Below are 14,127 nucleotides of genomic sequence, written 5' to 3' on the forward strand. Positions count from 1 at the left end.
AGCCTACACAAGCCCATAAATACAGGGAACAGATAGGTGGTTGCCAAAGGAGTGGGCCGGGGGGCAAAATACAAGCCTCCAGCTGTAAGACAAATAAGTCATGGGGGCATGACGTGGAGCACGGCAACTATAGTTAACAATGCACTGCATTTTGAAAAGTTGCTGCGAGAGCAAATTTTAAAAGTAGGTATCACACAAAAAAAAAACCCACAATTTTGTAACTATGGTGACGCTGCTGGCCAGGCTTATTGTGGCAATCACTTCAAAATACGTTCAGATCTTGGATCACTGTTCTGTAGATCTCAAACTACCGTTTGAATATTACACCTCAATCGTTAAAAATGTTCTTTAAAAAAATTGAAAACATTACACCATGAAACGACTTAATAAAGGTAACGGTACAGATTTATATCTTGACAAATCCAGCTTTGTCACCACGGCAAATTTCATTGCCTTTTCCTTTTTGTTCATTGCAGGAACTTCGGAAAGGCCATGCACAATTAACATGAAATGTTAAGATTGCCCAAAAAAGGGTTACCTAGATTTGATCAAAACCAAGATGAAGACACCTACCTGGAAAACTTGGCAGTACAGAGAAATGCTTCTGCTTTCTTTGAAAAATATGATCGGAGTGAAGTCCAAGAGTTGCTGACCACCACCCTGGTCAGCTGGTTGTCCGCCAAAGACGACGTCCGCTCTCAGTTGGACCTGCCGTGTGGAATCATGAGCCAGATGAACAATGTGGGTTTCTCCACTGCAATCCTGCTGACCCCCATGGACCCGACGGCTCTCTTGGACTACAGAGAAGTCCATCAAATCATACGGGAACTGGCCGTCGGGATTTACTGCCTGAACCAAATCCCCTCAATCAGTTTAGAAGCTAACTACGACCAGAGCTCCACCTGCCAGTTGCCTCCAGCTTACTATGATACCCGAGTTGGGCAAATTCTGATCACCGTTGACTACATGCTGAAGGCGCTGTGGCACGGGCTCTACATGCCCAAGGAAAAACGGGCCAGGTTCTCGGAGTTGTGGCGGACTGTCATGGACATTGACCCAGACGGAAAGCCGCAAACACACAAAGACATTTTTGCAGAGTTCAGTGCGGCAGGTAAGAGAATTTAACAAGCGCTGTCTTTATTAGAAGCCATATTTCTAAAGTGATTTATCTTTGTCTCGGTTGGAGTTTTCAGCTGATGCCTTTTGTCTTACGGAGCCTCAGTAGGAAAATGCGAAATCGGGCCACGAGTAGAATTCAGGTGCAGAGAGAAAAGTCTCCAGACTTGCAAGCAAAGTGCCAGATTGGCGAAGCGTTGCCACTTTAGCGACCTCAAAAATAAATGACGTGAGAGTTGCAGTCAAGGACGGACGGGCATCAGCACTCAGATTTGGCCTTTTAGTGGCATTTGTTTTAAGAAGCAGTTGTTCTTTGACGTCACGTGCATGGCAGGAGCCAGCAATAGGTTTTAGGGAGGCTGTAATCTTGTCTGCAGCTAATAAGGCCGACGGTTTGTCCTCTGGGAATGGACCGTCGCTCGGCGTCCCCTCCCTGACTGTCCTGAGGACACGTCTGTTGCCCAGGGAGTGCATCGCTCGGCTGCGCTTGAGGAGGCTCAGGTCGGAGACAGCCTGGTGGGTCCCGTGCGGCCTCGGTGTGGTGGAAGCTCTGGCGACCTTAGGCCAAGGGGGGACATGCCTAATGCTCCCCCTAACTAGCGGGTTTCCATTGGCGGGATAGAGCTGATGACAGGAACTCTTCATGGTATTTCAGGTGGAAGTGAATCATTTTTTCCTGAATTATCCACGTAAGTGGGGACAACGTGGCCTCAGGGTCCCTTGAGTTGGCAGCAGACGTCCGGCCGCTAACGCAGACTCCGCTTCTTAGCTTTTCAATAAGACGCGGAACAATTATAGCCACTCGATATGTAGTACGGCCAGTAGGGTTAGGGAGTCTGACGGCTGCCCACGGTCCCCCCACCCCGGCCACATCAGGGTCTACACACGCACATGCAGGACTCACAGGCGTGCTCCAAGCGGACTCTGATCTCTTCACTTTTCTAATTCTCGTTGAGCTTTTATTTCTAGCGGAGACACACAAGTCAGTCTGACGTCAAGGACCATCACCCAGTCCCCTGGGGCGCACAGGCCCGGAAAAGCCGCTAACCCGCGGGCTCAGCCTGCTTCGGGCCCAAGTCGCCGGCACAGCGTAGGCACCATCGGTGTCCTTAGGCGGCATCAAGGGGCCGGATGGGTGCCCACCTGCTCTGAAAGATTTACCTGCGTCTTTAGTCACTGGAGAGCGAGGGACAGAGCGGGATGGGGGGGCCTGCAGCGCCCGAGCCCCACAAGCCCCATGACCCTGGGTCACGGCCTGGCCGCACAAAGTGAGGTCACCCGCCTGACCCCCACCTGGGCCCCGGGGCTCCCTGCGTCAGGCCGCGGGCTGCAGGCCTGTGTGGGGTGGGGGCTGTGTCTGGGGTGCTGTCCCCTGGGTGCTGTGCCCTCGAGTGCCGACCCCTGGGTGCTGACCCCTGGGTGCCAAGCCTTGGGTGCTGACCCATTCGTGCTGACCCCTGGGTGCTGTCCCCTCAAGTACTGACCCCTGGGTGCTGACCCTTGGGTGCTGTCCCCTGGGTGCTGTCTCCTGCGTGCTGACTCCTGGGTGCTATCCCCTCAGGTGCTGACCTCTGGGTGCTGACCCCTGGGTGCTGTGCCCTCAGGTGCTGACCCCTGAGTGCTGACCCCTGGGTAGTGACTCCTGGGTGCTATCCCCTCAGGTGCTGACCCCTGGGTGCTGTGCCCTCGGGTGCTGACCTCTGGGTGCTGACCCCTGGGTACTGACCCCTGGGTGCTGACCCCTGGGTGCTGACTCCTGGGTGCTGTCACCTTGGGTGCTGACCCCTGGGTGCTGTGCCCTCGGGTGCTGACCCCTGGGTGCTGTCTCCCCTGGGTGCGGCCCCGAAGCACTAGGATCCTGGCGCTTAGACCCTCCGGGGCCACTCGGGTGACGTGAATCAAGCGTCTTTAAATCAAGATGTCACCTTGGCCGTTGAGGCCCCTCGGGCCCGGGGCTCATCCCTGCAGGTCAGCAGGACAGCTGAGGTGGCCAGGGTCGCCTGCCTGCCCAGCTGTTCGGCTGCTTCCGTGACCGATGCAAGGCAGGAGCTTGGTGAGGACCGAGCTCCGTGCAGGTGAAGGAGCGACAGCAGCGACAGTGGCTTTGGGGACGTTTGAGACTTGACCATCCTGACGGAGCTGGGTTGGCTCTTGGGTCCCTGCGGCAATGGTGCTGGAAGCTCGTTCCCACCAGCGAGGCCGCCCGTGGGTGCTCCCCCCCAAGGAGCAGAACGCTGCTCTGAGCTTCGGACTTTAGGGGAAGGGCCCGTAGGAGTCGGTGTGCACCCTCGGGGGGGGAGGTGCACGGGGTACCCGCCTGGCCGAGCCCCAGCGCCCCCGGGTCTCTGCTGACCGTGTCGACAATAAAGGGCGAGACCAGCAGGAGGGGGCAGCGGCCGGCGAGTGACTAAGAACACGGACGACGGGAGCGGGCCCACGAGCGAATCCACGGCCTCCGGCTGGCCTGGGGCTCCTGGTGCCATCGGGGCTCCCCCAAGGGACCTGTCACGGCCACGCTCCCGGTGACAGTGTCACGGTCGCAGTCTAACGGGGCGCAGGGGAGGGGGGCCACCGGGACTAAGGGGCCTGCAGGCTGTGCGAACTCTGGCTCGGCGTGGCTCCGAGCAGCGACAGCCACGGGCAGGGCGTGGGCACCCTCCCCGCCGTCCCACGTCGCCCTAGGGCCCTGCGGCTTCCGGGGACCCCGGGCTCAGAGCTGCTCGAAGAGCTCGGGCTTCGCACGGTGCGTCACCAGACGAGACAGGGGTCAGTATTTCATGGCCAATGCCTGGGGACCCGGGCCAGGCCGTCGAGGCTCAGGCTCCTGCCCGCTGCGCTTGAGCGATGCCGCAAGTGTCTCCAAATGCGGCCACCCCTCCACGTGCCCGCTGAAGCCCTTCACGACACCAGCTGCCTGGCCATGAAGACGAGCAGCATCGGGCAGGGGCTCCTCTCCTGCGGCCCTGGGAGTCCCTACGGGCCACCACTGCCACCCAGGCCGCCAGGCCTGCCCCAGGGTCCTGTGTCACCCAGGCCTCCAGGCCCCCCCCCTCGGTGTCACCCAGGCCTCCAGGCCCCCCCTTGGTGCTGCACAAATGATGGGAACTAACCGAGGAGAACACCCCGCAGACATTCTGGGGGACCCACGAGGCAGGAGGACACGTGGGCTCCCCATCATGTACCGCATCGGAGCATCGCTGTGAAACCTTGCAGGCCTGAGAGCCAGGCCTGGGGACGCACCTTGACTCGGGCTGTGGCCCTTCATGCCGCACCGGCAGGAAGCAGCAGGTCAGGAGCTGTAGGGGAGCAATGTCTTCGGCCCAGGCTGCCCCCCAATTTGCGCCTGAAAGGAGGGCTGAAATCGGGGTGGGTTACGGGAAACAACTCCAAGGAAGGGAAGGAGGGACAGGAAGAGGTGAGTGCAGGGGGCAGCAGTCCCGGGAGCCCCGCTGAGCGTCCCCGGCCATCGGCTGTCTGGGGAGTCGCGTGGGGCCACCCCGAAGCTGGCGCCCAGGGACGAGGGGGGTAGGGTGAGCCCTGGCTCGGGTCCCGGGGTTGCCTGGAGCACAGGGACTAGCGGCCCCGGGAAGTCAGCCCAGGGATGGGGGGTACAGCCCATGGGGGCAGCACAGCATCGGGCTTTCGGGGCGAGGCTGGTGAAGGCCACAGCAGGGAGCAGGCCGGGCAGGGCCAGGGGGGCGCGAGACCCCAAGGTGCCCATGCGGGGGGATGCCCGTCCTCCCAGGGCTCCAGAGGACAAGGAATCCGGCCTCCGCTGCCTGGGCAGGGCCCTGGGGGCCAGTGTCGCCCTGCAGGGACAGGCTGGTGACAAGAGGCCCGCATTGGCCCCCAGGTGCCTCCTGCCCTGCTGCCTGCAGCCTGGGTCCACCTGCCCCGCCCCCGGCCCTAAACCTCAGGCTGCCGAGAAGCAGAGAAAGCAGGCTCGGGGGCAGGAAGGAGGTCATGCTCGGGCACCTCCGTGACCTTCGGGGGGCAGACGAGGCCTCGAGGTCAAGTCCAGGAGCAGGAGGGGGGACACCCAGGGTGCCCATCGCCGCCTCCCACCTCCGCAGCATCTGATTTTTAAAATTCAATCCTTTCTTGTTTTTGACTTTATTATGACTTTGCACCTATGATCTGCATGACGTGTTGTGGTCACATTTCCTTTTTTTAATGACTCTTTGTCTCTTGTGACACGAACTGTGTCATTAAGAAAATTAGCTGAGTTCTCCGATGCGGCCCCAAACTTTAGACCAGGAATCTTGAACTCCTCCCAGGAACTGACATAGGAGGCCGCGCAGCGATTCCGGGGGCTCCCTGGGCCGAACCCCCGACGGCGTGTTCAGGCACCTGCCCTCACCCCCGGGCCTTGGCCCTACCCCCCCACCCCCATCCCTCCTCCCCTCTTCCCTCCTCCCCCTCCCCCTCCCATCCCTCCTCCCTCCTCCCCCTCACATCCCTCCTCCCTCTTCCTCCTCCCATCCCTCCTCCCTCACCCTCCTCCTCTCTTCCCTCCTCCCCATCCCCCATCCTTCTCCCTCCCTCCCTCCTTCTTCCTCCCCTCTGCCCTCCTCCCTCCCATCTTCCTCCCTCCCATCCTCCTCCCTTCCCCCTCCCGTCCCTCCTCCCCCATCCTCCTCCCTCCCTCCTCCCTTTCTTCCCTCCTCCCCCTCCACCCTCCCTTCCCTCCTCACCTCAGGCTACAAAGTTTGAGAGATGTCAACAACACCTTGGCTTATGTTCAGATTTTTTTTAATTGTTAGAAATACATTAATTTCTTTATAATTTCTTAATTTAACTTTTGCAAAAGGAAAGTGAATCATAGTGGCCATTTAAAAATCCAAGTGTATTCTAGCATTTTGCACTTGTTTAATAGATTTGAGGAAAACAAAAAGGAAAAAGAAAGGGAGGCATATTGATGTACCATTTACACTTTTAAGGTGTCTTGTGTTACAGACTCCAGATGTTCTACATATTTTATGATTTTGTGCAGTTTTCTAAAGCTTAGATTAAGGGTAACATTACATGTGTAAATGTCCTTAAAAAGACAATTTGACGGGGAACCCTGAGTGGCGCAGCGGTTTAGCGCCTGCCTTTGGCCCAGGGCACGATCCTGGAGACCCGGGATCGAATCCCACGTCAGGCTCCCGGTGCATGGAGCCTGCTTCTCCCTCTGCCTGTGTCTCTGCCTCTCTCTCTCTCTGTGTGACTATCATAAATAAATAAATTTAAAAAAAAGACAACTTGACAACCAGGAAGTCCTTAATTTTGTCATAAATGGGAAGAAAATGAAACAGGATATTTGTCACTTATAATAGAGTAAAATCAAGTTTTAATTCTTATTTAATCACAATTAGCAGGAAAGTTCTGTATCACATATGTTTAGCTTCCGATATCAGCAAAAACAAGAAATGTGTAATATAAGGCTTGAAAAAGCAAATGATACTTTTTTTTTAGCCAAGTGAGAAGCTGAATCCCTGCTTAAAGGGAGATCACATTTTTTGTTCTTCCATAGTTAGCCTGATTAAGTATGGGGCTTACATTGTTTCCATGGTACCGTATTTGTATTTCTTTCCTCCAAAGGGCATGGAAAGTTAATTCTCCAAGTGTCCATCCTTCTAACTGCTTAGCTACCACTCCTCTACATGCTATTCATCTTTAACAATGTTTTGGCATCTCACTATTCCTTTATTGTCACTTTAGTAGGATTTCAAGATGAAGCTCAGTGTTCAAACTACTCCATTATCCAGAAGCCACATATGATGTTATCATTATCTAAAATTTTTCTTTTTTACTGTGAAGGTTTGGTTGATATTACAAAAGATCCAGACTTTAATGGAATCTATGATGAAGACATGAATGAAGATCCAACATATGATCCCAATAGCCCTGAAGAAAAGGCCGTTTTTATGAAATATGCTGAAAACATTATGCTAAAGTTGACATTCAGTACCACACAAGTTCAACAGTATGAAAATGTCTTTATATTTGAAACAGCCTATTGGCTTACTAACGCTATAAAATATAATCAGGATTATCTTGATATTTGTACCTACCAGAGGCTACAGCAAAGGTTATATCTTCAGAAAAAGGTTATTCAAAAACACTTTGAGAAGAAAAAAGAAATCAGAAAAGGGATAGGATACCTAAAGCTAATATGTTTTCTGACTCCATTTCTACTGAGTTTAAAAAAGAAGATGAAAGTTCCATATTTAAGTAGTCTACTTCAGCCTTTTTCAGGTAAGTATATCACCATAAATCAAATATAAAATAATTATGTATGTGTGTGTGTGTATAACATATATATATGTTAAATTTATTTTTTTACTTTGTTAATTTTTTTTGTTAAATTTATATTTAAATTCAATTTTGTTTGTAGTGAGTGAGTCCAGGCATGTGATTTTGCTGTAGCCTGTTAAGAAAAACAAAATTTAATTTCTCTAAGTAGTTTAAAATACTTGCTATATGTATTTGATATATATTTATACCAATTGTATGGGCTATCAGAAGACTTAAAACAAATTCTGAAAAAAATAGAGAAATATGGCATGTTCATGATGGCACAACCTGTGAATATGTCATATCTGATCGATAAACCTACAAATTCAATGCACTTCTATGCAAAATCCCTATTGTGTTTTTCATGAAAGTTTGTGAATTGACTCTGAAAGTAATATGGAGCAGTAAAGGATCACGGATGGTATTACATTTCTGAAAAAGAGATGAAAACATATTTTAAAACTTTAATGCGTTAGCACTGTTCTACACAAATAAACCAATGTAAGAAAATAGAGAGCAGAAATAGGACTGTACCTACGTGGACTTTGACAAGAATGTAGTGCAAACTATTCCTCCCACCCAGGTTAGCGCACAATTTATATATTTTCATTGATGCCCAAACATGTAGACTTATCATGGCAGGCTTTCTATTCAGGTGGCAAATTTTCAGTAGAAATTTTGCAAATCATGTACCGAAAATTTGTATCATGGGCATTCAAATGGTCAAAATTATTATGCTTATCTGTGTGTGAACTACTTAAAAATGGGCTCATGACAATTCTCGTCCGGGGGTACAGGTAGGAGAGCAGTGTGTATGGAACTGAAAGGTCTTTGATTAAAGAGAACGTTAGCTATATCTGTAGTGTTTTATTACTTAGATTATTGGAAGCAAATATGACTAAATGTTAATAGTTAATTCCAGGTGGTGATATTAAGGTGTCGTATTATTCATCGTAGTTTTCTGTACCTTTTACATTTCTCCAAATACATTAAATACCTTACACTGATGAAACTGTATTCTGCTAATAAGTCAAAATATTGAACAAACCTAATCATTACTGGAGCTTTAGAAAATTATTTTTCTAAAATAAATGTTATATGTGTGGTTTTATTACTTTCCAACAAAGTGAGCTAGTTATTTTTGTCAGTGAAAAATACCCACCTATTTCTTTTCTTAATGTCTCTTTTTGCCTAAATTAGGTCAGGTTAAGCTTTTATTTAGCCAAGGATTCTCTGAGGCATAGTTTGTTTTATTTTTTGTTTTTTGGGGTTTAGCCAAAGATTCTCTGAGGCATAGGTTGTTGGGTTTTTTTTTTTGTTTTTTGTTTTTTGTTTTTTGTTTTTTTTTTTGTTTTTTGAGGCATAGTTTTAACCTTTTTCTGACAATTAGAGGTAAGACATTAGTCTTGAACTCACATATAAAAATCAATAAGTAGAATAATGTTTTGACCATTCTGTTAAAATGTGTATACAAACTATAGAAAATGCCCAAAATGAATGATATAAACATATTGTTGTGTTTAAGATATGTACTAAGACCATGATTCATACACTATAATTGCCAAGATTTTCATTTAATGGGGATTTTTTTTCACTTGGTTTGTGTAAATGAAAATCTAGATCTTCAAAATTTGATTGTGTACGTGTTTTCACTTTTTTTTATTTTTTTATGAAACTTTGTTTAAATGAAACTTTGTTTAAATGAAACTTTGTTTTCATTGTTGGAGATGACAAGGTCAAGACAGAGCGAGAATTGCCTCCATTTATTTATGGACGAGACTTTAAATGCCAGCACTTTCACTACAAAGAGGATCAATATTTTCATGTTCATGGAGGAATTGAATTTGATATCAGCACACCTTCAATTGAGAATGCTTTGGAAGATTTTAAGGTTTAAATTATTGTTGTTCCTGAAATTATTGTTTGTCACTTCACAATTCATTTTATCTTATTCTCCATCCAGAAAGAGTCTCTGTTGGCACAGGCACTAGGCCGGGCTCCCAGTGGTTATCTTTCTAACTCACTAATTTTTTCATACATGTAACATGCTTGAGTTAAGTGCAACTGCATCTGAGGCATGTTAGGTGTCAGAGATAAAATGATAAATAAGCTAGGTACAACGACCTATTCTCACCAAATTAACAGACTTTTAATCATAGTTGCCCTAAACGTTCATCAAAAGTATCGTAGAGGGATCCCTGGGTGGCGCAGCGGTTTGGCGCCTGCCTTTGGCCCAGGGCGCGATCCTGGAGACCCGGGATCGAATCCCACGTCAGGCTCCCGGTGCATGGAGCCTGCTTCTCCCTCTGCCTGTGTCTCTGCCTCTCTCTCTCTCTATGACTATCGTAAAAAAAAAAAAAAAAAAAAAAACAGCTTCAAAAGTATCGTAGAAATCCTTCAACATTCCCTACATAAAATCTTCCATTTTCCTTGAGGATTAGTATTAGAAGAGAGACCCTCTAGAGTTTAGGAACAACAATCTAATCTAGAATTTAATATAAACATTATAACATTTGAGTAATTGTTGCTTTTCTACCTTCTTTACATTGTCTTTTCTTTTGTATTTTTTTCCACATTTCCGAAGGTAGGAATTGGATACATGCAGTTATCGTTATAGTCTAGTGGGATATTATACTGAAATTTATCATTTACGATATAAAATTTCATCTAAAAGTAGTCATAATTGTTTAAAGTTGTTTAAAGATATGTTTTTAGTAACGTAACTCCTATTTTAGAACAATTTAGAAAAAATACGGGATTGTGCTGCTAATACATTTGCAGAAGATTCAGGATACAAAGAATATTACTCAATACCAGTCATGGAACTTAATGGAAAAAGGTAAGGAACTTTCAGTAATTACTCACAGTAGCCACAACTTGTTGAAAGCTAGGAGAAAACAAGGAAAGTGTCAAAATGCAAAGGCTAACTTAATACCTCAGCATAAGATGCTAGGACAATAACCCCCATGAATGAAATATAGACTCAACAAAATACTGAATAGCGCATTTGTTACTCATGTTCTTTGTTACATTCTGTGTAATAAGCCTTAGACGTGGGGATCAGTTCTTATGACTATCGCCGTGGTTACATGGGGATGGAGGTAAGGATCAAATCCTGTGGGCCTGCTGAAAAGCAGTGGACTCAGCACAAAGCCCTTTAGTTCCATAAAAAATATGGCTGAGAATGCTCTTCCTCTGCTGGGGCTTGTTATGTGGATCATCTTTTGAAGTTGGATGTTTCTCAAAGTTTGGAATATGAAAAGTTTGGAAGTTTGGAAATTTGGAAGTTTGGAAATACGGAAAGTGGAGCTAGGGGCATTGTTATTAGAAGGTGGAGACTTGAGATTTAGAAGCATATAGAAGTTTCTTTTGTTTTTGGTTTTGTTTTTGTTTTAAGGCATGGAAGTGGCTCAGAGGACAGGACCAAGTCTAGAACTCTGGAGAACCGCAGCTTTTAAATGGGGCGGGGAGAAGCTGAGGAGACAGCCAAGGAGACTGAGAAGGAGTGATACAGGGAGAAGCCCCAAGAAATAGGATAGAGTGGAAGCTAAATGGGGAGAATTTTTAAAATAGAGACGTAGTTAAAAGCATCAAATTCAACAGAGAAAGGGCCATGTTGACTTAAGACTAAAGAGAGCACACCAAATTTGGCAATGACTTGGCAAGAGAATTAGTTCTGGTTAGAAGCTGCGTGTAGTGAGCCGAAGGGTAAAGTTGGGGAGCGAGCGTTCATGAGATGTGACGAAGTAAAGACAAAGATTATAAATTTCTCTCAAGATGCATGGCGGTGGGGAAAATACCAGAAAAAAGGCAGAGGGTGAAGCAGCATAAACAATGAAAGGTAGATCTTTTCACTAATACTGCCTGGATGCGCACATGATACTAGGCCATGCCAAAGACCGTGGGGCTAATGACCTTCATGATTTTGGAGAGAATTACGTAATAGACCCCCGTGCTTCTAGAATGGACAGTTGGCATGCGTCTCTCTGGGGGTGGAAATCTCTCGCTCGGGGATCCAGCGCCTGTTGACATTCTCCACGTACAACCCTTGCCAAGCTACATGGTATCATGGAAGCACTTGTGAATAATGCTCTGTTCGCCCGGGTTGTAGAGTCTGGCTGGAATGCAAAGAATCCGGTGAGGTGAAATCTGCTTGGTAAGAGGTGGGCATGGACGCGGGAATATGCTTGGCAGGAGCTCACTGCCATTGACTCTAGGGGGCTCAGTCCCCTTGTTGGAATGGGGTGCCGTGGTGCAGGCAGCTCTAGTTTCTGACTATGCACATTTGCTCATCAGTGTTGGTGAGTGGTCAATAGCTGGGTGTGCACTTTCAGGCTTTCAACTCCAGCAGGAGCGTGTTTCCCAGACCCAGCCGGCATGGGAAGTGGAGATCATCAGTGGTTTCCCGGTTCCTGTATCAATTCCTAGACGACTTTGAGTTTCATGATCTCCACCTCCAGTGATTCCTAAGACTCCAGGCGCTCCTGCATCAGCTCTCAGGTCCCATGAGCCAGCTGTCCTTTTCTCGTCCGATCCCCTGCTGGGCTCCTGGCGCTCAGCAGGCCCCATGAAAGCAACTCGGTGCCACTGCAGGCACTGCTGGCTCTGACGCTGTCGCTTCTGCTGGTGGGTCTGGTGTTCGGAGTTCGGGGCTGGCTCCTTCTCATGCCCGCTAAGTAGCTCGCATCAACTGTGAGGCATGTTGAAGCCAATCCAATGATTGGATTGTAAGTAAGAGTCAGAATATCTGTTCCCCAATGAAGTGGGAAGAATTTCTTTCCTGATTTTTTTTTATTGGCTTCAAAGAAGTGCTGCCTTGAGGCCCCCCCTTGGTGCAAAAACAACTGTTTTGGTCATTTTGCCAACAGTTGTTCTTTTCTGTGATGCAGGGATCATTCTGTGTTGGTGCTGGACCAGCGAATAGTCTGAATGATTGAAAACATGCATCTTTAAAATCTCCCCTCTTGGGATCCCTGGGTGGCGCAGCGGTTTGGCGCCTGCCTTTGGCCCAGGGCGCGATCCTGGAGACCCGGGATCGAATCCCACATCGGGCTCCCGGTGCATGGAGCCTGCTTCTCCCTCTGCCTGTGTCTCTGCCTCTCTCTCTCTCTCTCTCATGTGACTATCATAAATAAATAAAAATTAAAAAAAAAAACCTATTTGTTAAAAAAAATAAAATAAAATAAAATAAAATCTCCCCTCTTTGATTTTAGGGGCATTGTTATTGGACTGGGCTTATGTATCCTGGTGTTTTCTTTCCTAGAACGCCATATCTCCTGGGAAACCCGTGGTCCCTTTTTTTTTTCTTTTTCTTTTTTTTAAATTTTTAAATTTTTTATTTATTTATGCTTGCACAGAGAGAGAGAGAGAGAGAGAGAGAGAGGCAGAGAGAGAAGCAGGCTCCATGCACCGGGAGCCCGATGTGGGATTCGATCCCGGGTCTCCAGGATTGCGCCCTGGGCCAAAGGCAGGCGCCAAACCGCTGCGCCACCCAGGGATCCCAAACCCGTGGTCCCTTATAAAAGTAGGATCAGTTCTGCTGGCCCTCCAGGCATGCCTGGGAACATCTAAATCCTAGATTCATTTTGGTTCAGGTTGGGTTCTCCTACCATACTAGAATCAAAAAGTAGGGGCCATAGTTAGATACTCAGGATTTGGCCACCCGTAAAAGTATAAGAACTCATAAATTATTAAGGTGACAATAACTGGAGCAAAAAGATTAATTTATGCCAATACTAAAATATCTTTTTTTGGAGGAGAGCGTACCAGCATTATGATACTGTTGTGAATATGAAGAGGCAGGCCGGAAATCATCTTTATGTGATGGAGTGTATCAGGGAAATAGGAATGTAGAAGCTCCTTAGAAACTGGGTACAGGGACGCCTGGGTGGCTCAGTGGTTGAGCGGCTGCCTTGGGCCCAGGTCATGATCTCTGGGTCCTGGGATCGAGTCCTGCATCAGGCTCCCTGCATAGAGCCTGTATCTCCCTCTGCCTGTGTCTCTGCCCCTCTCTCTGTGTCTCTCATGAATAAATAAATAAAATCTTTAAAAAAAAAATAAGAAGAGGCCGGGTACAGATTCCCAGGCAGAAGAATATGAAGGGAGTTACTTTAAAAGTGAGGCTCCCCTATGGTCCCTGCTGATGTGCAGTCCTTGGATGAGGGCTCTCTAGTAACACCTGCCATCTGAGCTTTCCATGCTTCCAGCATCATCTCTGTGTGGGCCAGCGTAGGTTGTGTATCCAACCTTGGGGGGGGGGAGGGGTCACAAAATTCGGTGGTGAGAGATTTTCTCAGGGTATAACCACCTTCACCACCTCTTGCTTCTCCAGTTTCTAGAGTAGGGTACCCCCTCTTGGTTCTAGATGCTTGATGGGATAAGTAAATTGAATTTCTAAAAGAGGCCAACTCACATTCTGTTGGTATTTGTTAAATCTGTGAGTCTGTCATTGCCCGAGCCGTGATCTAAGAGTGCAGCACTGAGTACCCGGGCCCGAGGCATAGTCAGCAGCTTCCGGCCTCATAGTCACTTATCACAGCCAGAGCTAGCTCCCTGGAGCAGCACGTAAGAAGATCTTGGGGGCCCCGGGACTCTGTGGTTGACGCCGGGGCCACTCAAAGACCAAAGGATGTCCTTAGTGTGCTCCCCTGTGCCTGTACCTCTAGAGGCAGTCTTATGGGACTTGGGGTATGTGTTTGTGGTGTCTACTGCTGGTAGCATGTAGGACACCGA

At 48.1% G+C, this 14,127-nt stretch overlaps 1 protein-coding gene across 1 annotated transcript in view; it reads left to right on the forward strand.

Moving 5' to 3' along the window:
* The first annotated feature begins 510 nt into the window (after positions 1-510).
* Positions 511-14,127, forward strand: part of ANKAR (ankyrin and armadillo repeat containing) — a 55,159-nt gene continuing 41,542 nt past the window's right edge. Inside the window, exons 1-4 of the mRNA XM_055345335.1 lie at positions 511-1,111; positions 6,919-7,356; positions 9,123-9,286; positions 10,131-10,234. Of these exons, the coding sequence (XP_055201310.1) occupies positions 511-1,111; positions 6,919-7,356; positions 9,123-9,286; positions 10,131-10,234 (1,307 nt within the window). The remainder of the gene's footprint in view (positions 1,112-6,918; positions 7,357-9,122; positions 9,287-10,130; positions 10,235-14,127) is intronic.

Source organism: Nyctereutes procyonoides, unplaced genomic scaffold (assembly GCF_905146905.1).
Source record: "Nyctereutes procyonoides isolate TBG_1078 unplaced genomic scaffold, NYPRO_anot_genome, whole genome shotgun sequence".
Lineage (NCBI taxonomy): Eukaryota > Metazoa > Chordata > Mammalia > Carnivora > Canidae > Nyctereutes > Nyctereutes procyonoides.